Source organism: Lepidochelys kempii, chromosome 2 (genome assembly GCF_965140285.1).
Source record: "Lepidochelys kempii isolate rLepKem1 chromosome 2, rLepKem1.hap1, whole genome shotgun sequence".
Lineage (NCBI taxonomy): Eukaryota > Metazoa > Chordata > Testudines > Cheloniidae > Lepidochelys > Lepidochelys kempii.
The window spans coordinates 224,146,780-224,170,066 of NC_136381.1; the positions used below are offsets into that span (position 1 = coordinate 224,146,780).

The 23,287-nt window shown below is 42.3% G+C and overlaps 1 protein-coding gene across 1 annotated transcript in view; it reads left to right on the plus strand.

Annotated features, from left to right (window-relative positions):
• CALCR (calcitonin receptor) overlaps positions 1 to 13,409 on the plus strand; it is a 229,916-nt gene extending 216,507 nt beyond the window's left edge. The window contains exons 8-9 of the mRNA XM_078851337.1: positions 1,240 to 1,485; positions 9,235 to 13,409. Of these exons, the coding sequence (XP_078707463.1) occupies positions 1,240 to 1,461 (222 nt within the window). The 3' untranslated portion in view covers positions 1,462 to 1,485; positions 9,235 to 13,409. The remainder of the gene's footprint in view (positions 1 to 1,239; positions 1,486 to 9,234) is intronic.
• The last annotated feature ends 9,878 nt before the right edge of the window (positions 13,410 to 23,287 follow it).

Consider the following 23,287-nt stretch of genomic DNA (forward strand, 5'->3'; position numbering starts at 1 on the left):
TTCAACTGGACTACAGCAAAGAGATGATATGGCTGTCGTTCTTGTTATGCGTTAAGTAGTCCTGTTGAAGTCCAACTACTTGCATGAGGAAGGATTTTTAGGATCACTCGGCTTGGCCCTTGGCTTAAAAATACAAAGTTGCAAGCCACTGACATATCCCTTCCTAGCATAGTGACGTAACCCACTATACGCTTTGTAAGCATCTCACAGTTTTAGCAGTGCCTAATGAAGCCTCACGTTTCTATGACACGACAGCCCACCAGAGAGGTACAGAGGCTGCTGCTGCTGCTATTTGTGTGTGGGTGACATTTACTGTCTATGAACTAATAAAATGTATTAGAATTCAGGGCATTACCAGGGATATCAACGATACTTAAATGTTGCTACCTAAGTCAAAAGTACACCCCATCTTAAGGCTAGTCTGTGTGTTTAGACACAGCCCTGAGGAAAGAGTGGTATGTAATCTGTACCACCCTGGACCACTGTGACCCCGGAACACATCCATATGTCTCAGTTCCTCACCTGCTTGCTCCCAGTGCAGTTATTTACATCACATTGTTGCAGTAAATTATTACCCACCCCAACACTCTGTCTTTGTCTGTTCCTCTCTTATTTTCCACACACCTGCTTTGGGGAGGGAGCAAGCAGGCGAGTACCCCATTCACTCCTTCGTGCCTGGACCCAAAGCCTGGGAATGGCCAGTAAAGATGTTAAGGAGGTTTGGTATTCCTCTGCATGGTTTATATAGGCCGAGTCTGAAATCAGCTGTCTGAGGGAATTGCGTTCTCCTCCTCCCCGTGATGGTGTATGTACGAAGGATGAAAACCACCGGCGGGCAGCAGGCCAGCACCAAGGCCTCTGCATTGCTTCAGTTTTACTATTCATGATTAGTTTCGCTGGGGCAAAATGTCCTGAGTGTACACCACTTAAGCTTTACTGCTGAAGTTTTACTTAAGCACTGTGTGCTGGCTCTCTGCACTGAGAACATTTCACCCTGAATAAAACTATTCTTGAATATTTTTCAACCAGTTCTAACCTCAAAGCAAGGTGGACACAAGGAGATTAAAATAAACATTCGGTGAAAAGCCATGGCACTGGGTTGATATTGGAAAGTAGAATTTCCAGCATAATAAAAAAAGGGAAGGGAGCCAGTTTGTGCCTTGTTATGCCAGTTCAAATCCCAGCCAACTCCATCGACTAATAATAACGATAAAACTATTGCTTGGCTTCCCCTTGCAGGTACAGGGCGCTCTAAAAAGGCAATGGATGCAGTATAAGACCCAATGGGGGCAAAGACGACGCGAGCACTGCTCTACGCGATCTACCTCCTACACAGCAACATCTATCACCGAGGTCCCAGTTTATCTGTATCATCACGATTCCACCAACGAACAGTTAAATGGAAAATACATAGATGACTCTGAACTCGTTGCATTAAAATCTGGAGAGACGTCTGCCTAGCTCAGAGGAAAACAAGACTAACAGGTCATTTTGCATTCTGTTCATGGCAGGGTGGGGCGAAGGGAGGAGTTCAGACTTGAGTGCCACTGTGAGAGAGTGCTAAACAGAACACATCATACGCGAACTATAGAAGCATCAGCTTCGGCCAGTGATGGCCCAGCGAGAGTCTGCCTGAGAGAGGTGGATATAGTATTTGATACTACTACAGCATGCTGCTTTTAGAAACAGGGCTGAGAACGGAACTATTCAGTGAAACATTTGGATTTTCCACAGTCCCTGCTACTTGCCATATGACACACAGATTCAATAGTCGTAACAATTCAAGGTATCCCATAGCAGATATAGAAGAATGGATTAGTTCATAGCAAGGAGTGTTCAGTTTCCAGACTGGACTAACTAACGACCAATTGGAATTGTTCAGCATTTGTTGCTTTAAATAACTTTCTTTCACCCTAGACTTTAAACGATCATCTTTCATTAGGTGTAACGGGCTTGGAATCTGTTGTTGTTTTCATTTTAATCAGCTCTGCTGCTTTCCTGGAAATGTTTGCACTTGGGGGTGGGGGAGAAGAGAAACCTGTCATTCCAAGGTATTCAAATCCTTAGCTCAAAAGGATCTCATACAGAATTACCCTCCTGACATCAGGTGCACAACAGAAACAAAGGTAAACTATTTATTGCATTAAAAACATTCAACACTAGTAGGCATAAGCATCAGTAGAGAAACAAAATACGTCTTTGGGAGCCTCATGAAAGTCCTGGAAAAATCTCAAAAAAATTTTTTTTTCAAGCTATGCTAGTTGCTCGATAATATTCATTCATAGGAAACCTGTAGCCATAATACTCCACCCAGCAATCTGATAAGTAAGGAACAAATTTTGCACTATGAATAAACTGTGAAATGTATTTGGAAATTAAGATTTTGTTAATTGCTGTTAACACACTGAGCCTGCCGCTGGTGAACATTTGTCTGTCTAATGAAGTTGCGTGCTGGCAGTAAAGGAGGCCAGTGGAAGAGATGAGGAACTAGTTTATACCAGTGTCACAGCCAAAGAAATATTCATAATTAGAAAGTCAATATTTTATGTAATTATTAAACACTAAAGGTCTTTTTATGATTGTTAAATGAGTCTTACAGCCAAGGAGTAACTTATTTATAGCTGTAAGGCTCCTCTATTGCCAGTGTCAAATGACCGTTACACACCATTGGGCTGAGTAAAATAGCTACAATTTCTTTCCAAAGGTGAATGTAAAAGTCCTTGCAAATTGATAGGACCAGTGCCTGGGCAGCTCTGAGTAGAGCTTGGCAAACATTTTTGACAAAATCTCTTATGCTAAACTTTTATTTTCTGCAAAATATGCAGATTCAGTGACACCAAAACATTCCATGAATTTATGTCAGTTTCTTTGAATTGTTTCAGTTAACAAAACCCCTAAAATATTTTTAAAATCATGTTTCATTTTGACATTTTCTAAATTAAATATTTAAATTATTTTATTCAAAAAGATTGTGTAGAAATTTCCTTTTAATTTTATTTTTAAAAAATTTTAAATGCTCAATTGAAATAAAAACAATAAAATGTTTCAGGTTGAACAAAATATTTTGTTTGACCTGAATCATATATTTTTATCTTTTTAATTTTTTGATTCAGTGAAAAATATTTTAAAAATCTGTTTTTTTCCCCCAGAATTGCAAGTGAACCAAAAAACCTATTATTCACCCAGTTCTAGTTCTAGGTGCTTGCAAGTCCTAGGACTTTTTGCCTATAGAATTTAACTTGTATATAAAGTTCCCAAGTATCTGAAAGGATGTCCAGTGAAATGTATCACTGTTTCCCCTCTGGTTTTCATGTAGTTGGGTAAGTTAAAGCCAACAACTAGTATTTGTACAATGAGGTCTTGACTTTTTTATTAGGTTAACCAGTTATTTGGCACCTTTGAAGATAGGCCAGAAAGAGGCCATTCATTCTGTTTGCCTCCACTTCTACCTATTGTGTGATCCACGTATATTTGTCAGCAAAATTCTACCAGCCTCAGGCCCAAGGAATGAAAACAGAAGGGAGACAGTCACATACCTCTGATGCCACAGACCCACCTACTCCTGTCTTTGGTGTCACTTGCTTCACTTAGCTATCTCAATATCAGCATTCAGCCATGAGTTGTTTGAAGGTTGATTTAGCACTTGTGTCACAATCCCATCTCTGGGATTCAAGGAGGAGAAGGGATAGGGAAAGGAGGGAGAACCAGGGAAGTAGGGACTGGAAAGGAGAAGGAAGAAAAGGACGAGGAAATGCTATCTCTGATGTCACAATTCCACTAACCAGTGACTTCTGCAGAGGCACCAGCTAGTCACAAATATATTTTAAACTCCCTTTCTTCTTTATTTACTTTATTTATTGAGATTCCATCCAAGATTTGTTTTTCCCCTGCAAGAATCACAGACTTGGTTGAGGCATAAACAAGTAATTTTGCTCTACTCTTAGCAGTGCTTCGATTGCCTAAACTATAATTAGTTCTGAGAGTTCTAACCTCAGAGCTTGCCAGGTAAGTAAAGGAGGGAAAATATTTCAAATCCAGCACTTTGCTTTACAATGTCAATGCATTTGTAGCTCTTAATTCTCCAAGTAGAGGGTCTAATCCTGCAGGAAGAATTGTGAGGAGAAAGAACTGCAGGATCAAGTTCACATTCTGAACTTCCAGGTGAAATTAGTTCGTTAAGCTCACACAAGGCCTGTGCAACACTCAAGCACTGAGCATCTGATCCACAGCCATTGAAGTCAATGAAGAGATTCCGATTGACTTAAATGGGCTTTGGATGAGGCCCTAAGGTATTTGAATGGGACTTAAATAGTGCACAGACCCTGTGGACCCGCTTCACAGACATGAATCACATGCTTGCTGATATGGGAGAGATTTTAAACATTCTGAGCAGGATTGAGCCCCAAAACTTTTCGGTTCACCTGTAAAATTGACATGGAGGACTACTGGTTGTACCTAACTGTGCTAACCTCTTCATTCCAACACACATATTGGGACCACATCTTCCTACAAAATGACCTTTCAAGAATGAGTTCACTGACAGTGGAATTCAGAGTTTATTTAATCCAGTGTTGTATTTGGGGAGAAAATATAGTCCTGTCCATTCACACAGTGAAAAACCTAGGTTGGAGACCACTGAACGTGTCTGCTTTGCTGACTGTACAAAGGAAGGTATTTTTTTCGGACAAGAGTGTTTTGTGTATTGCTATTTCTACTTTTGCTAGTGAGCTATCATGGTCGATGGAGGATTTAATAATCAAAGAAAACAAGGCAGCTTTACTATGAATTTTATATTTCTGAACATTTTTGATGCATATTGTACTTTCCAGTAGGGCTCCAGCAGGTGTACTTAATTTCTAACTACAGGAAATAGATTATCGTAATAGAAATGTACATAATTCATAAGGTCTGATAAATGCTTGTGTAACTTATATGTACAAATTGTTTTTCAGAGTCTGTTATATTCACGTAAAGTACACTAGTGACATATTTTTTTAAGGGAACGTCATGTTTTGGCTTCTTCATTCATTGATTCATTCTACTTCATGAACTCAGCTGGAGCAACAAACTTCAGGATCTTGGTTTTCTCTTCATGTGATGAAAATCTCACATTCTGGTGTGGGCCAGAGTAGCTTGAGTGATGTCAGTGGAGTTACAACAATTTTCATCAGCAGAGAATCTGGCCTACAGATCTATTTAATTCAATATTAGCTTCACATGAGGACTGCAGGTTAGAGCTGTCCAGAAAGTTTTCATCAAAACAATGGGAACAGCCATGTTCATCAAAATTAAAATGTTTTGAAAAATGTATGATTTTGATGAAATTTCATCAAAACAACAAAGGCAAAAGGAGGCATTTTGATAAGGTTGAAACATCCCATTCTGACACTTTCAGAATGGAAGGTTTTGATTTTTTTAATTTACAAATGATTTTTTTCAATACTAAATTAATTGCGGGGGGGTTTTATATAAAAAGAATTTAAAAGTTTAAAGGTCAAAATTTGAACCAAATGTTTTGCTCTTGCCACAAAAAAAGTATTTCAATTGACCTGAAACAAAAAAAAATTAGAATTTTGTTATGTCGGAAACTTAAGTTTAGTTTTTTGTTCCATTTTGGAATGGAAAAAAAATATTAAAATAGTGGAATTTCTCCTGAAACAGAAAATCCAACTCTCCCACCCCGGCCTACTTCATATGCATATTCTTTCCAGAGGTGTCTTCATGCTCCATGTATGCTACAGACATTATAACCATGCCAGCATCACCGAGGCCTGCACAGAAAGCAGCAATGGGTTCAAGCCAGAGTCATATGTACATAGATTCTCCAATTCTACAAATGGTACAGAGGAACTGCAATTGATAATTGACTCACTAGGCTGGAATAATTGCAGCAGTGTTGAAGGGGCTGTTGTTTATGTTGGGGTTTGAGGGGGAGAATTTCAACCCCTCGGTGGCGTTTTCCTGCACCTGCATACAGTCTGATTACTAAGGCATTACAAAGGTGCAGTGAATTTCACCTCTGTGCTTGAGAGAAAGCACTGAAGTCTCCATGACAATGATGGTGAGAACCCTTCTATGACCAAGCAATAGCAACTTCTTGGCATGAGCAAATCCAGCCTTTAGAAATGTTTATTATTTTAGCACATTTCGTACTCGAGTGTCAAAAAGCTGCAGGAAAATTTGAGTCAATGGGTTTAAAAAGTAGTTTCAGGGAAGACACAACCTATACCAAGAACTTTAGTAGGACCCCTCTCCTCTGAAACCCCATCCCCTTGTATAACAACTCATTTCACTTAATGTTGGCCCTGGCTTAGAAGTGTTTGTACAGCTGGTTTGTTTGAATAGCTAAATCAAGCAGAAAGGTTCTCGTTCTTCTTCTTTATTAGGTACAGAAACTAAACACAAATTCAAAAAATCATGGCATGGAATGCTGAGACTGTATTTTCATTTGGTCCTTTTTAAATGCCTAAGAAATACATTTCAGTTAAAAAAAAATACAGCACAATTGGGGGAAATGGCTTGCTCCACCTTATAACAACTAGCAGCAGCGCTGCCTTAATTAAAGGTTTGCCAGCATTTCCACTGCAAACTCCCCATTTTCATGTGTTTATAACTTGGCAATAAAACTTTGCTCTGGGATAGAACTTTGTTCTGGGATGCAAAAATCTCAGCGCATTCCTGTTCTTATATTTTTTTCCCCTTACAAGTATTAACGAAAAACAATGTTTGGCTCTTTTCAATTATATAAATTTTAAAAACTAACAAAATAAAGATATCCTAATTTTGAGTGCTTTGCATTTTTGTAACTCAGCTATGTCTTCATGATACAGGCAAGCATATAGGATTGGCTATTACTGACTCCTATGGAAATTTGTATGCATATGCATGGAACAGTAATTGACTCCAACCCAATTATAGTTTACCAAATTTAGGGCCGGATTCTGGCTCTCTATTCATGGGAGGGGGCACAGAAGGCTCTCATCCTTCGAATGGACTGTTCAGGGGGAGCCTAAATTCCAGAGCTTGTGCTTTTTGGGCCCAATCCTAACCATCACATTGAAATCAATGGCAGTTTTGCTACTACCTACAATCACAGCAGCACTGGGACCTTTGCGTTCCAAGGTGCAGAGGGGGCACAATTATGGCCATAGCAAAATATTTACAAAGTGAGCTGAGGGTGTGGAGGCAAGATCTCCAAAGAAGCTGACAGTCTGAGGCCAGCTCTGAGGGGAGCTCACATTCCACCTCCCAAAAAAAAAAAAAAAAAAAAGCATACAGCCACATTCTTGTGTGTCTATACAGGCAAAATATAATTCCCTTAACAGTCCTAAATTCATATCCACTGCCAGAAACACTGTGCTGTTCTCTGACATTGCCATATTTGGCAGAGGTTGTAATTAAAAGTACCTTTAATATAAAAGTAAACATTTTACATGTACTCCAGATATTTCTGTGCAGCATGGTATTGTACAGATACTTTTAGATGGACTATTTATGTATAAGCACCTCTGGGTTGAATCTTCAGCCAGCACCTCTTTCAGGACCAGAGAAAAACCTTAAAAGGGAAAATACCTCTCAACGTTGAAAAATAAAGATTAGCATGTTTCCCTCAACTTAGTACAGTGTAGCTGTGCATCAGAGTTTTAAACCACCTGTTAAATTGTGCATGAAGTCTCAGGATGGAGAGAGGATCTCTCTCTTCTGCAGTAAGATGTCTGATTACCCTTCATGTCATTTGTGGATGTAGATTAGGTGCTCAAGTTTGAGAATTTTGCCCAGAACATGAATGTTCTCTTCTATTAAGAGTTGAAAGGGGTAAAAAGACACTCTCTCTAACAGGGCACAGATATATTATAGTTTGATAGACGGTTGCATTTGGTTATATTGTGTAACATCAGCCATGTGAGAGGGTGTAACCTGAGTGTTACAAGACACCACTGGCCATGCTTTACCCAAACACCTTTTGAGAGAAAAGGTAGGTGAGGTAATATCTTTTATTGGACCAACTTTTGCTGGTGGAAGGCACAAGTTTTGAGCTACACAGAGCTCTTCTTCGGCTCTGGGGAAGGAAGCAGCATGTCTGAACTAAATATAAGTTGGGACAGAAAAGTGATAAAAGACAAAAACCCTTTTCACAAAGGTATCACTCAATTTCTGATCTTTCAATACTTGTCCTCAAGGGAAGCTGGTACAACACCTTCAAAAGGCATGCCCGGGAACTTACATTCATAGCTCCGCTAGAAACCAAAAGCCTTGGACTTAACAGGGACACTGGTTTTATGGCCCATTGCAATTTGTAACGCTGCTGCCAGCTATCCTTAACTGTCCACTTCAGCCCTTTATACATAACAATCTAACCCTCAATTGCCCACTTCAAGTGACTACCTCATGCTAATCCAGCTTGCATTTAACTCAGGCTATGGCTACACTAGAGAGCTTACAGCAGCACAGCTGCACTGATACACCTGTGCCACTGTAAGCTCTCTGTGTAGCCGTTCTAAGCCAACAGGAGAGAGCTCTCACATCAGGTTAACTACTCCAGCCCCCGTGAGCAGCAGTAGCTATGTCCACAGGAGATGCTTTCCTGCTGACATAGTGCCATCCACACAGGCGTGTAAATCGGCATAAGTTATCTTGCTCAGTGGGGGTGGCTAATTCACACCCCTGAACAACATAATTCCACCATGATTTCAACAATTTCCATCCCACCATCAACCTCAGCCTGGACCAGTCCACACAAGAGATCCACTTCTTGGACACTACAGTGCTAACATCAACTTCATTAAACTGTAGTGTAGCCATAGCCTCAGACATTCTGCTTCCTTCTCCAGACTGGAAGAAGAGCTCTGTGTAGCTCAAAACCTTGTACCTTCCACCAACAGAAGTTGGTCCAATAAAAGATATTACCTCACCTACATTGTCTCTCTCATACCCTGGGACACTGCAAACACACACCTTTTGTGATCTGTTCTGCATTTTTCTCCTCTTTGTCTTCCATTTCTCTTTGCTCTTTCATCTGTGCATCAGCCAGAAATCATACACCTTTTCATGGAAATCATTTCTTCTGTACAGCCAGAATTTCCACATTTTATTGCCTACTGTTAATTCCACTTGTGCACTCCTGTCTGATGTATGTCAAGAGTACAAATTCTTTGGAGATTTATTTTAACACCTACTAGATAATATGGTCCAAACAAGTTTTTCATACTAATGCTTTAACAAATTACATTACAGTAGAACCTCAGAGTTACGAAGACCAGAGTTACAAACTGACCAATCAACCACACACCTCATTTGGACCTGGAAGTACACAATCAGGCAGCAGCAGAGACCAAAAAAACAAACAAACAAAAAAAGCAAGTACAGTTCTGTGTTAAATGTAAATTACTAAAAAAAGGGAAAGTTTTTGAAAAAAGATTGACAAGGTACGGAAACTATTTCTGTGCGTGTTTTATTTAAATTTAAATGGTGAAAAGCAGCATTTTCTTCTTCATAATTAAGTTTCAAAGCTGTATTAAGTCAATGTTCAGTTGTAAACTTTTGAAAAACAACCAGAACGTTTTGTTCAGAGTTATCAACATTTCAGCGTTGCGCATAACCTCCATTCCTGAGGTGTTTGTAACTCTGAGGTTTTACTGTATATAAATTAAGGATGCACATTTTCAACAAAGTTAGGGAGAAAGTATTGAGCAAGTAGTCCAAAAACATTCAGAAACGAAATAAATGATGGCATCTATCTACCTGTAACTCACTTACTGGTTTTTTTAATTAAAGCAGCATCCAAAAGTGGATTTGGAAGCAATTTACACTGCAGGGCACAGGCCACAAATAAAAACTATAAAAACTCTAGCTAGTATATACATATGTATGTACTCTTAACTATATAGGGCGTAATCCAAAGTTCTGCCAACATACACACAATGTAAGTTGGAAATGGGGGAGAGATCAGGGTGCATAGATGTTGTAAAACTCACCTTTACACACCTCCAACTCTGGGCCTTCTGTGCACAGCTGGCCCCCCAGAGAACATCCTCCTGCATGCTGGTGTCCTTTCCCCTGGTAAGAGCTGTGCTAATGTTTCCAGGTCCCCTAGTGGTCACTCAGCTATATTAACTCCTTCTCAGGGAACCAGGGGATCATGCCGCTAAGTTCAGCCAGTCCACTGCTCTCACTCCTGCCCCTATCTTGTAACCATGAAGAAATTGCAGGAAACCAGGGTAGAGATCTTTGGAAGCAGAACACATGCCCTGTTTATATGGTGAGGAATCTGCAGGATTCCTGAGATATTTCCACAGAAGAGGCACTCTTCCCCCCTTCCCACTCCCCCTGCCAAGAGAAAAGCCCCATAAGGCAATGCTGCCAGTGGCTAAAAGGGTGGTGACAATATAAAGTAGTCTCTTTCTCAGTGCTCTGGCTGTTCCATCCTAGAAGACCTCATTGCCAACACCCACATAAGGCTCCATTATTATGGGAAAGGCTTCTTCAGGGTCCAATTGTGGTTCAGTACATTTTGAGTTACACAGAGGTAATTCCCATTGACTTCAGTGGCAGAATTTGGCTCTGCCTGTTTTAAATATTATGAAATTAATACCTAAATAACTGGCAGACATTCAAGATACATGATTAACATCATCATCACTTCATATTTCAAACAGGACTAAAATATAGTGATAATATGATCCATATATAAAATGCTTGCAATAATGAGATTATTTTTATACGTCCCACTCATTTATTTTCTTACACTGTAGTAATATCTTGCCGGCCCACCGGAATATCTGTATCAGTGATGTCTTTGTATATAACGGGACTAACATTTGTTTTATCTTGAACATTTTGCAGCATAACAGCTTCTTTGTACAACATCAAAAAACCTAGCTAAGTCCCAGATCCTGCCGTGATCTCTGAGCAGGTGGACTTGGCCACCATGTGGAACCCCACAAGTTACACTTTCTTGGTACTTTTATTATCCCCCTTCACCTGCAGGATTAGTCCTGTGCATGTAAGGTGAAATGAATACCTGTACAGACAGTGGCACAAGGCTGACGCACCAATGAAGTCCCACATATGCCCTATTTGGGGGTGTAAGTGGCATTTAAGGGGATACATAGGCCTTTGTGGTGACCATCTGCACAGGGGTGGACTTCCCCTGTGGTGGATGTTTGTTTTTTGTTTCACTTTGCGGGCAGATAAGGTAATGACTCATGTTTCCTCCACAAAGTCAGTGAAGAAAGGGGTCGTCATCTTTTGAAAGGGGGACTGCTTAATTGCTGTGAACATAAGAAATATTATGAACATTGTAAATAGTCTGGATTACAGAAGCCATCATCAATACAGGCCGCCTCAGGGGAAAAAAGACAGAGAAAAATCTGCCATGAATTTAGCTGTATAAAATGGAAGGGAGCCCAGCTTTAGGATGTTACAGAATGCAGCATGGGCAGGTATAGCTGGCTCAGGCCAGTAATATACATAAAGTCATCACATAAAACTTTCTACTTATTATATTCTATTATTAAAAGGGCATTTTTAGAGTATGAGCTCATATATTATGTTAGCGTACACAGCAAGCGTTTAGTTGCTACCTGGCTTCTGCCTATGTAGTTATGGTAGTTCTCAGGATTAACTAGCCATCAAGTGACGTGGGGAGTAGTTCTGGCATATTCTGTGGCTACAAACTGACTACAAGACATAAATTAGTATGTCCAACGCATATGTATGTATCTATTAGATGGACCATATTCTAGCCTTCACTTCCAGAACTGGGGAGGAGAGACACAGTTTGTTCCTCCATTATATTATTCCTCCCTGATGAAGCCTCTCTGCATGGGATCCAGGGATGTTCAGGATCTATGATGGTGGAGGAGAGTAAGGGATGGCTGCACAGCTGCCACTATCCCGATGGGCCCATCACTGCCATCACCAGATGGAGGAAGGTGTAGGAAATCCTGAAGAGGGAACCACACTGTGTTTCCTATCCCCTGGGCAGAAGTAGCCCACCAAAGAGACAAAGTGGTACCAATTTTACTTTTTAAACAACTATTTTAAACAGAGAGCTCTGATGTTCAGCCATAATGTTTGTTTATATTGAAATATTTACTGCTCAGAAACATTCAGGGCAAAAACTAGAATTGCACCTGAGTTACAAACCATGATTCAGAGCAGGACACAGTATTTAAATAAAGAAAAAGTTTCATCCCATGTATATTTTAGGATTATTACACATAACCTTTTTCAAGTAAGTACCTCAGCCTAACTTACTGTCATGGTACATTAGCAACAGACATTCACAAGTCAAGAGCATGATGAATTATGATTTTTACATAAAGTGGATGTCCACATACCCTAATTAGGTTTCTTGAGTAGCTTTTTGAACTTCAGGTTGGCTAAAATACGACAGGCTCATCAAAAGAAAATATTACATAACTGAGTTTTATTGCAATATGGCCAAAATACATCATTCGTAAAATGAAATAGCTTGAAAGAGTGGCACAAATTTCTTTGTTGGTAAAGCTGAGTGACCGTCAATAAGCTATAAATGCATTATTTATGTCTAACATTAATGCAGATACAATTCTAAGGAAATTGTTCCTTTGATTTGTCCATGGCTGTTTTCATGTATTAGTTGCTGTGTTTTTATACCATAAAAACCAATGATGATTTTCTATATTAGGAAATGTGTATTTCTGAATGTAACGTGTGTGGTTCTGTTGCATTGTGCAGTGTATATAAATAATTAAATTTAGCTGAAGCTTGGTGTAAATAATTCACCAATAGATGATCATCTAGAATCACTCATTCCAAAGAAATTTTCTTTTCCTGAAGACCTTGAGGGACATCCTGGCCCCACAGAAGTCTTCAAAAGTCCCATTGACTTCAGTGGAGCCAGGATTTCACTCCTTCCATCATACCTACTGTTCTACAAATATTAGCTACTAACGGTGGAGTCAAACAGGGGGTTCTCACTACTACCCTACCCAAACATCCAACTCACCCACAGGCACTGTTAACCAGTGGGTGCTGCTGCCTTGTTTTTATGCCGTCCCCAAAAGTACTGCTTTTGGAGAGCGCTTTGTGAGGAAATGATGCACTAGCCAAGCCTTGCTCTGATGGTGTTATGCATAGCAGTGTGTTCAGGAAGGTTACATGCATGACAGCCAAGACAGTAACACCTGCCAATTCAAAGGTGGATTCAGTATCCTGATGCTCCAGTCGTCAGATCACCCTGGTGTCGAAAGGGGCCCATTCTAAGCTGAATGCATTCCACCAGTGTCACTCAGCTGCCCTAATGGTTCTGTTCTCGTTTTATTTAAGGTGTTGCACAAGAGTGTTTTACATGTCATTTGTTTGGTGTTGAATTCCCTACTCAGAATATTTTGGCTTGGTGAGAGGCTTCTATTTTTGCAATAAAAACAAATATGATTCATTTTAAAATGGTTGAAATGGGTTTTTCTTTAAGTCCCCAGCAAAGCTACGGGTTTCTAGAAATCAAAACTAACACAGGCTTGTCAGAGTTCTCGTGCATTGAGATTTGTCTACATGGCTAGTTAGCGTGCAGCAAGCCAGGGTGTGAGTCTCCGGCATACTGGCCTGCGCTCTAACTGGCCTTGTGGAGCCTGCTATCGTGCACTAAAAGTTCTATTTGGTCCACTGTGACCTTCAGCTCTTTCAGCAGTCAGTCAAAGTGCACTGCAGAACTTTAAGTGTGCGGAACTAGGGTCCACACAGCCAGTTAGAGTGCAGCAAGCTAGGGTGGTGTAGCTTCACACCCTGGCTTGCCATGCACTAAAACACCATGTAGACAAGCCAGTAGTCATAGAAAAATATCTTTTATCTATAAGCCACTCACTCCATCATATGCTTTCCTATAGTCACCACAGCATGACACTGTCACCTATAATCAGTGGTGATGAAGACCATAGAAATGACTATAAATATATAAAATGAAAGGAAATGGTGCTTGTTACCAGTCTTTCACTTTTAACATTAGTATTTCAGACTAAGGACTTTGTTCTGCTTCTTGGGGGCGGTATTTGTTCTTAGCAGCAGAGAATTCAAGAGTACTGATCATCTCGCTAGTCTTTGTCCATGTATATCAATTTCCCTAATTTTCCAGACAGCCCTGGTCTGAAATACAGTGCAATTCAATGTTAACATGACACAGGCTATGATTTGTAGGCATGGGTTATAGGTAACCAGACTTTCTCCATTTGCAAACTGTCTACTGAAATCCAAATTTTGCTCAAGCTTTTGCAGAGTTTTCCACTGTTCCCCTGGACCTCCTTATGGCTACTCACTCAGTCTCAGTCTCCTTGTCAGTCCCTGATCTTCATATAAACATTTGCAGGCAAATGGCTCTTTAATGTAGCTGTATTAAACATATATCAAATAAATGCCCAAGCAATAGCTTTTGCTCAAGAGATATCAAGACTGCAGGAGAGTTGCATTCTGGGACTGATTGGCAGAGATGTATGGAAGTTTGCACAAGGCCTTTGTATACAATACAACAGGTACTAATTAAGAACCTAGCTCTATCCCCCCATACTTACATTGCATAGCATCTTACTCTGTAAGTAGTGCAATTGAACTCAGTCGCCAGACTCTGATCATTTTATTCACAGTAAGCAATACCTTGCACCAGGAGTAGCCCCACCAATTTCAATAGGACTGCTCATGGAGTAAGATGCTATTCGGCATGAGCAAGGATATCAGAATTTGTCCCAATGTGACTATCCATGGACTAAGGTGCTATGCAGTAAGAGTGGCAGAATTGGGTCCATAATAAGCTACAACCTCTACCCTAATGGCTCCAAACCATTTAGTTTTAGTTCTCTCCACAGCCTGAGCTACTCCATACACAGACAGTCGTGAAAAATCCTCACAGCATTCTGGGAAACAAAGAACAAAAGTTCTCTGACTTGTAGCTCTCTGATGTAATTTGTGACACTCTACTGCTTCCCCACAGCAGGGGCGGCAATCTCTTTAATGCCAAAGTACAGGACAGTAGAAGCATATCTGAGTGCCACCCTCCTCTTCAGAGCCTGAGACAGAGTGCTGAGGCCTAGGTCAGCACTCTGATCAAAGTGGCCTCAATTAGTTTCCCCAGCAACAGCTGATTGAGGAAATAGAGAAAAATAGCTAATCAGAGAGGCTGGGTGAATTAAGGAACTAATTGGCCCATTAGCTAACTAGCTTGGTAAAAGGCAGGGGGAAAGTGTTAGCAGGGGGAGAGCTAGCTGTGCCTAGACTGGAGATCCCAAGGAAGGGAGATCTCTGTTCCTCCCAGTGGCAGGGCCCTACTGAAAGGGGGCTGAAGGCAATAGGTCATCGATATTAGAACCGTTGTGTTGCACTGTACAGGTGTGGGTGGAGGGGACTTGAATAAATTTTATGGAGTGGACACCAAAAGAAGAGCTGAGCAGTTTCTGGTGTGATCAAGGATGGTGGGAAGAGGGAAATGTATCCCCCGTTACAGAGCCCAAGTCCAACCCAGCCATGTTAAGCACTGGCTGAGTGATGCAGCTTAGACAGTGACCTTGTCCATGTTAAAAAGCTATTTGTTTGCATATTCCTATGTTTTCCAAACTGGACATTCCAAATTTGATCTAGGGAAAATATGTCTGAAATCCTGTTTGCTGTTTTATTGATCTGTACTTTCAAAAAAGCTTAGTGGATTCCTTGGAAAAATGCATCTGGTTTGGTAACTCGTAAGCCAAGTTTCAAAGAGAGATAATTAGGAGCAGCTGAAATATTAAACCCTGGTTTTCAGAACGGATCATGGAAACATTAACCACAGTATACAGAAGGCAACACTACCCTGGAATACTCAGACTAGCCTTGGTGCTGGGCATTATGGAATGCCTAGCTCCCGGAGTGAAGGACGTGCACTGATAGATGTGCCCCTTTTAACTGATAAAGGGAAAGACTTTCTGTACCTGAGACCATAAGGCTACGTCTAGACAGCATTTCTGAGTGAGCCAGCGCAAGCCTCCCAGCCTGGGTCGATAGACTCAGGTTAGCAGGGCTCCCCTCTCGAAATAGCTCTCCAGGCAGTGCTTTGAAGTTGCAGCCCAGGCTGGCGCTCTGGCTCTGAAGCCTGTGGTGCGGGGGGCGGGGAGGAGAAGGGGGCGCTTCATAGACCTATTTTTTAGAGTCCTAGTGTGAGCCCCACTAGCCCAAGTCTGCTGATCCGGGCGGGGAGGTTCACTCCCCCTCACTCCAAAATGCTGTACAGCCTCACCTCAAGATGTTGGGGTAACAATAACTATGGCATTAATCCCACCAGCTATTATGTTAACATTTAATACATAATTCGAGAGTGGATCAAGAATTCATGGCCAGGCAATAACTCCAATGGAAGTGAGTGAAGTTCTGGAACAGCCTTCCGAGGGAAGCAGTGGGGGCAAAAGATCTATCTGGCTTTAAGATTAAACTCGATAAGTTTATGGAGGAGATGGTATGATGGGATAACATGGTTTTGGTAATTAAATATTCATGGTAAATAGGCCCAATGGCCTGTGATGGGTTTTTAGATGGGGTAAGATCCAAGTTACCCGGGAAAGAATTTTCTGTAGTATCTGGCTGGTGAATCTTGCCCATATGCTCAGGGTTTAGCTGATCGCCATATTTGGGGTCGGGAAGGAATTTTCCTCCAGGGCAGATTGGAAGGCCCTGGAGGTTTTTCGCCTTCCTCTGTAGCATGGGGCACGGGTCACTTGCTGGAGGATTCTCTGCTCCTTGAGGTCTTCAAACTACAATTTGAGGACTTCAATAGCACAGATATAGGTGTGAGGTCTTTTTTAGGAGTGGTGGGTGAAATTCTGTGGCCTGCATTGTGCAGGAGGTCAGACTAGATGATCATAATGGTCCCTTCTGACCTAAATATCTATGAATCTATGAATCTATGAATCTTCAGTTAGGCCACTTCATCTTCACTGCTCCTGCTGCTATTGCCCTCAGATCTTCTTCTGTTTCCAAATTATTCCACTGGGTTTGTGGGGAGGGAGCAGAACTTCTGGGGTGCAAATGTCACTGTAGGATTTCCAATGTAGGATTAGCTAGGGGAGTAGGACATATGGCCCAGACACGGGTCACTGCCAGTTTTCCCTTCTTCCAGAAAATTGTGGCCCACGCCGCTTTGTAAAGGGTCTGATTATATTTAGATTACATTATGTATTTCCCTATCTTTACTAAAGGGGCTGAGGCATCTTTCAGAACAGTCTCATGTAGAGATCCTATATTTAGCCTCTGTTTGTCCCAGTCTAACATGTCAGACTCTTTCCTCCTTCCCATAAGTTGTATTCACACCTGTGTGAAATTCATGGTGTCACAACTGAGTAATCAGGAAAGGTTCCAGCAGGGATTTATTTCCATGCTGGCAGAGAAATGTACTGATACAAAGGCACAGTATGCTGTTAGCGGTATGGCGTGTAAGCTTATGGCATAGGAGCATGCCTCCCCTCTACTAGGCGGCCTTCAGCAGTTACAACTGCCTGCAGCTCATGTGCAGGTAAAATGTTTCTCCATTAACTCAAATGGCCTATAGTTGTGGGGCTGAAAGTCCCAGCTTTGGTGCTACTGATGACCTCACTATGTGTATGCAGCCACAGGTCATAACACTGCCCTTTTTCACTCTAAGCCACTTTCCTCTTCCCAGTGCTCGGCCAGATCAGTGGTCGAGCTGTCCCCAGCAAAAGGGAGAGTAGCTATTACTCTGGCTAAAGACTGCTCTACCATTAGAGGGTCATACTGTGGCTCCACCCTCTCCTCCCTTTTCCCACCACCAAAACACCCCTTACACCAGGTGGGCGTGAGTGGTGTAGTCACCTATGCAGGTTTTATGGCAACGGGGGATCCCCCTTACATCAGGGAGAAGGGGGTGAAATTGGATGCCAGAGCCTTGGTGATTGTTTGCTAATTGTTGGCATCTTCTTCCTGAATATTTTAGCCTCCTTGTAAAGAGTCTAATTATTTATACTGTTCAACATGATTTACATCATCAAAAGAATAGACTTCATTTTCGCAATATCACTTGTTCATAGTTAGCTTTTCTACATTACGGGGTCAGTCCTGCAAGGTGCTGAGAACTCTGGCTCAACCCAGTGAAGTAATTTAGTACATACTTAACTTTAAGTCTGTGAGAACTCCCCTTAGAATGAATGCAACAACTCACATGAGTAAGGTTTTAGGCACAAGCATAAGTACTTTGTTGGATTGGTCCAGAGGACTCAGCACCTTACAGGACTGAGCCTGCCTGGCAGATGGGAGAATTCATTCCTGTGCTTGTTTGTTTTTAATAATACTCCAGATACCACTGTGATGGGCGCCATAGAAACGTCTAAGATAAATTCTCTCTTCGTTAAATAGATGTTTTTTCTTTATTTTTCTCTCAGATTATTTATTTTCCTGAGCCATGATATAAGGCTTCTTTTCTATCCTGAAGAATTGGCATTTTAAATTCAAGAACATTTTATTTCTCCATGAGATTTATTTTTATGACTCCCAAAACATTTACATTTCTGTGCATAGAGCTTTGAAGCTAAATCATCTGTGCAAAACTCACACATGATTGGAACATTTCAGCACCTTGGTTTGTATATTGACATCTAAGTAGCCAGACATCATTTAAAAGTCCTTCTTTGCGGTTAGCCAGTTCAGACTGCTGATTTATGATGCATTCAGGGCCTGATCCAGCTCTGCCTTAGCCTTCGCAAATACCTTTGACAGAAGCTTGAGTCAGTTCCCTTCACTGTCTCTTTATCACAACTCAGCTATTTTGTATTACTTATTATTTGTATAGAATCATAGAATCATAGACTTTAAGGTCAGAAGGGACCATTAGGATCATCTTGTCTGACTTCCTGCACAACGCAGGCCACGGAATCTCACCCACCAACTCCTGTAACAAACCCCTAACTTATGTCTGAGCTATTGAAGTCCTCAAATCTTGGTTTAAAGACTTCAAGGTGCAGAGAATCCTCCAGCAAGTGACCCATGCACCACGCTGCAGAGGAAGGCGAAAAACCCCAAGGCCTGGGGGAAAATTCCTTCCCGACCCCAAATATGGCAATCAGCTACACCCTGAGCATGTGGGCAAGACTCACCAGCCAGACACCAAGGAAAGAAATCTCTGTAGTAACTCAGATCCCACCCCATCTAACATCCCATCACAGGCCTTTGGGCATATCTACCGCTAGTAGCATATTGTATTAGCATAATGCCTAGGATCCCAGTCACAGACCCAGGCTCCACTATGCTAGGTGTTGTACAAACACACAATGAATAGGTAGGTCCTTGCCTCTCGCAGTTTACAATCTAAGGAAATGCAGCAGCCTGGCTTGTATAATTCTTTGGTCAAAGCTAGATTCTGCACATCTTGAAGCTCAAAGAAGCTCAGAGAGTCCCATTCCGCTTCTGTATATTATCACTTTAGCCTCACTGCTAAATCCAATTATAATAAATAGATAGAAACAAGAGGAAGAGCCCTGCTTTCAGATGATAACATTCAAAAACTATGTAATGAAACTGTAGGTAGCCAACAGTTACAGGGAATACAAATTCACACAAACGACTGCATGTTAACCATGGATGTATCTAATGGGGTTTTTTTTAATAAATCTCTTATTGTTCACTTGGTGAGGTATCAAATTATAGAACTGACCAGTAGCTAACTGCCCCAACCCTGAAAAACAGCTACAAAACTATCTAGTGTAGATTCAAGCCATATAGTTTCCTTCATTCAATGCAAATGATTTAGGGCTGCCCATTTCAAGTCACTAGGCAATGCAATTCATGTTCTCATTACCTTCATTCTTCCAGATGCTGATAAAAAGCAGGTGCTGGTTATGCAGGCCTTGCCTTTTGCCGTTGCTGGCTCGGCATTAATTTTCCAACAGCCTGCAAAATCAGCTCATCGGATTTCCTCTCCGGCCATTGTTCTGGTGTAATTTGGTCCTTGGAACAAATGAGAAACTAAGACAAAACAGTTACCTCACAGTCCAAACAAACCATATTTAAAGTCGGATTATGGCGTGCAAAAGTCACACAGCTGGAGTCAAATTGTTGTGAGCTGTAAATAATTTTTATTGTCATTGGTCAATGCTTTATGTTTCTGAGAGTGACAGGAGCACATGTTCTCCTCTCTAGGAAAGTTTGTCACTAAGTAAACCACTGTTAAAACTGTGGAGAAACTTTCTACTATGAGCACCAGTTCTTCAGTAACATCTACAGTTTGGGGTACTATCTGTACATTGGTGTCCAGCGGGACTCAACCTAGAGGTGCTGGGGTGCAGCACCACCCCATGGCTTGAAGTAATAATGGCATCTGAATGCATGGCTTCCATCATACACAAGGTTTACACTTTTGTTCAATGGCTTTCAGCACCCTCCCTATAATAATTGTTCCAGCCCCGTTTATGTGCCTGGAAATGTGTTCTTTGTTCATAGCCTCATGTAAGGGGATGGATCACTTGATGATGCCCTGTTTTGTTCATTCCCTCTGAAGCACCTGGCATTGGCCACTGTCGGAAGACAGGATACCAGGCTAGATGGACCTTCGGTCTGAGCCAGTATGCACATTCTTATGTGCTTAATTGTAAGGGACGCGCTTCAACACAGGTCATTTCTGAAACACCATCACCAGAATACGTGGTGTGACAGGGATGCAGACACAGTTTTCCAGCCCCTAGCCACCCTGCCCCAGTCATACACCAATGGGGAAGCCCTGCTGAGCTTGGGATTAAGTCCAATCAGAGGTTCCAGACTGAGTTTTCTGACACTGTTCTTGGAGCTGAGTGTAACATCAGGGAAGCCATGGACTTCCCACAGGCACCTGAGTTAATGCACATCTGAACTTATTTAGGCTCAAAGCTTTAAAGAGCGCTAGGCTCCAGAGAGATGGATGTTTCCTGTTTCCTGTTGAGAAATCAGGCTCGAGAGCTTTGAAAGCACAAGAACTGCCCTGTTTATATGATCTGGTGTTCAAAGACTTTGTATTAAGGGCCTTTAGCCCTTCTATTATTTTGCTTGACCCAGCTACATCCACAAATAATCCAGAAATCACCTCCCTCACTCCCACTCTGTTTAACCAGTTACTCCTGCTGATTTTCTATTCAGCTGCACAGACCCTGGCCCTTCCACGGATGTGGGTCTCCAAACAGGAAGTTTTGAAATACATTGCATTTCAGGAAAGTGAGAGGCAAAGAGTCCTCCTGAAATGATATCTTAGTCCAGTATCATCCAAATCCTGTTTAGGATCTTTCAGCCATATTAATTATTATTAATGATTATTTATTATTTTTTATTATTATTATTATCTGTACTGTGGTATCACATAGAGGCCCCTGTATGCGCAATGACCTACAGATGGTCCATGCCCCCAAAAAGCATGCATTCTAATGGAGAGAGAATATATGTGTTTGCTGTATTAGATGGCAATATTGAAATGACAAATCCTACCTGCGCTTTTAGAAATTTGGCATTAAAAGATATAAACAGAACATCTCCAGCATGGAATGGCAAGAGGTGCTTGCTATGTGAGAAACCAATGCACACCAGAAGAGGTACACACACACTATATAAGGCACCTTGAGAAGTAAATTCAAGGCTCACGTTGACACACAGTAAACTGATGGCTTCCCTTTAGCTAACAGTGGTACTAACTTAACCCTGTTGCTTCAGAAATGTGCCTTATCCGCCACCCAGAGGGGTCATTCCTAATTTCTTCTCTATGGCTGTTCAGTTTCGGCCTCTGTGTTGAGACTCCCAACAAGAGCACCAATTGTAATCATTGCTTTGGTGATGTGACCAGCTCTCCATGAGGAGGTGGACTGAGACCACAGCATCTCATTTCATTTAGGCATCTTGAACAGCTGGCAGACGGTAACAATTATTGCTCATGACCTGAGATGCTAGTAGTGACGTTAGACATGAAAGCTCCCATATATCACTAACGATCTCCTGACAAATGATCTGATCGGAAAACTCTCTCTTTGTTCATTGCTGGAATGTCTCGTGCATTGTCCTCACCCATGTCATCATTCTACTGGTCATTTTGAAGCTCTTTGGAAGAACAAAGAAGTACTGATGATGTGGTTGGATCATATTTGCCTTCAGTTTTCATTCATCAAGGCAGAATGAAACATTTGGGAGTCTCTAAACACTACAAAGAGCCAAAAATCAATAAGGAAGTCTGTATTAGTGGCTGAAATCTTCCTAAAATTTTCACGGTAACAATGATCATGCTTATGCTAGACAAAGGGTGGGCAAACTTTTTGACCTGAGGGCCACATCTGGGTGGGGAAACTGCATGCAGGGCCATGTATGTAGGGCTGGGACAGCGGGTTGGGGTGCGGGAGGGAGTGCAGGGTGTGGGAGGGGGTGCGGTGTGCAGGAAGGGGCTCAGGGCAAGGGGTTGGGGCGGAGGAGGGGTGCAGGGAGCAGGAGGGGGCTCGGGCAGGGGTTTGGGGTGCAGGAGGGGGATAAAGGCAGGGGGTTGGGGGCTCAGAGCAGAGGGTTGGGGTGCAGGAGGTGTGCGGGGTGTGGCTGGGGGCTCAGGGCAGGGGGTTGCGGTGCGGTGGGCAGGAGGGGTGAGAGGTGCGGGCTCCGGCCCGGCGCCACTTACCTGGAGTTGGTCCAGGGTGGCAGCACGGCCGCGACACTAAGGCAGGCTCCCTGCCTGCCCTGGCCCCGCGCCACTCCCAGAAGCTGCCAGCACCACGTCTCTGCAGCCTCTGGGGGAGGTGGAGGCAGAGGGCTCTGCACGCTGCCCTCACCTCTGGGTTCCACACCCAAAGCTCCCATTGGCCGGGAACGGGGAACCGCCGCCAATGGGAGCTTTGGGTGTGGAACCCACAGATGAGGACAGTGCACAGAGCCCTCTGACCCCCCCCCCCACACACACACACACTCCAGGGGCCACAGGGATGTGGTGCCGGCTGCATTCAGGAGCGACGCAGGACCGGCAACACCGCGGGGGTGGAAATCCCGCGGGCTGGATCCAAAGCCCTGAGGGGCTGTAGTTTGCCCACTCCTCTGCTAGACTATGAAAGTGTCTTAGCATGTGAGAGTACGTTTTCTAGTAATGGCTGGCCCCATCAAGAAAAACGCTTCGTATTTTCTAACAGCTAAAGGAGTTCTGCCTTCAATTTGTGCTTTTGGGGTCAAAAGAGAACTAGGTAAGTTCATGGAGGATAGGTCCATCAATGGCTACAAGCCACGATTGACAGGAATGGTGTTCCTAGCCTCTGTTTGCCAGAACCTGGGAATGGGCAACCGGGGATGGCTCACTTGA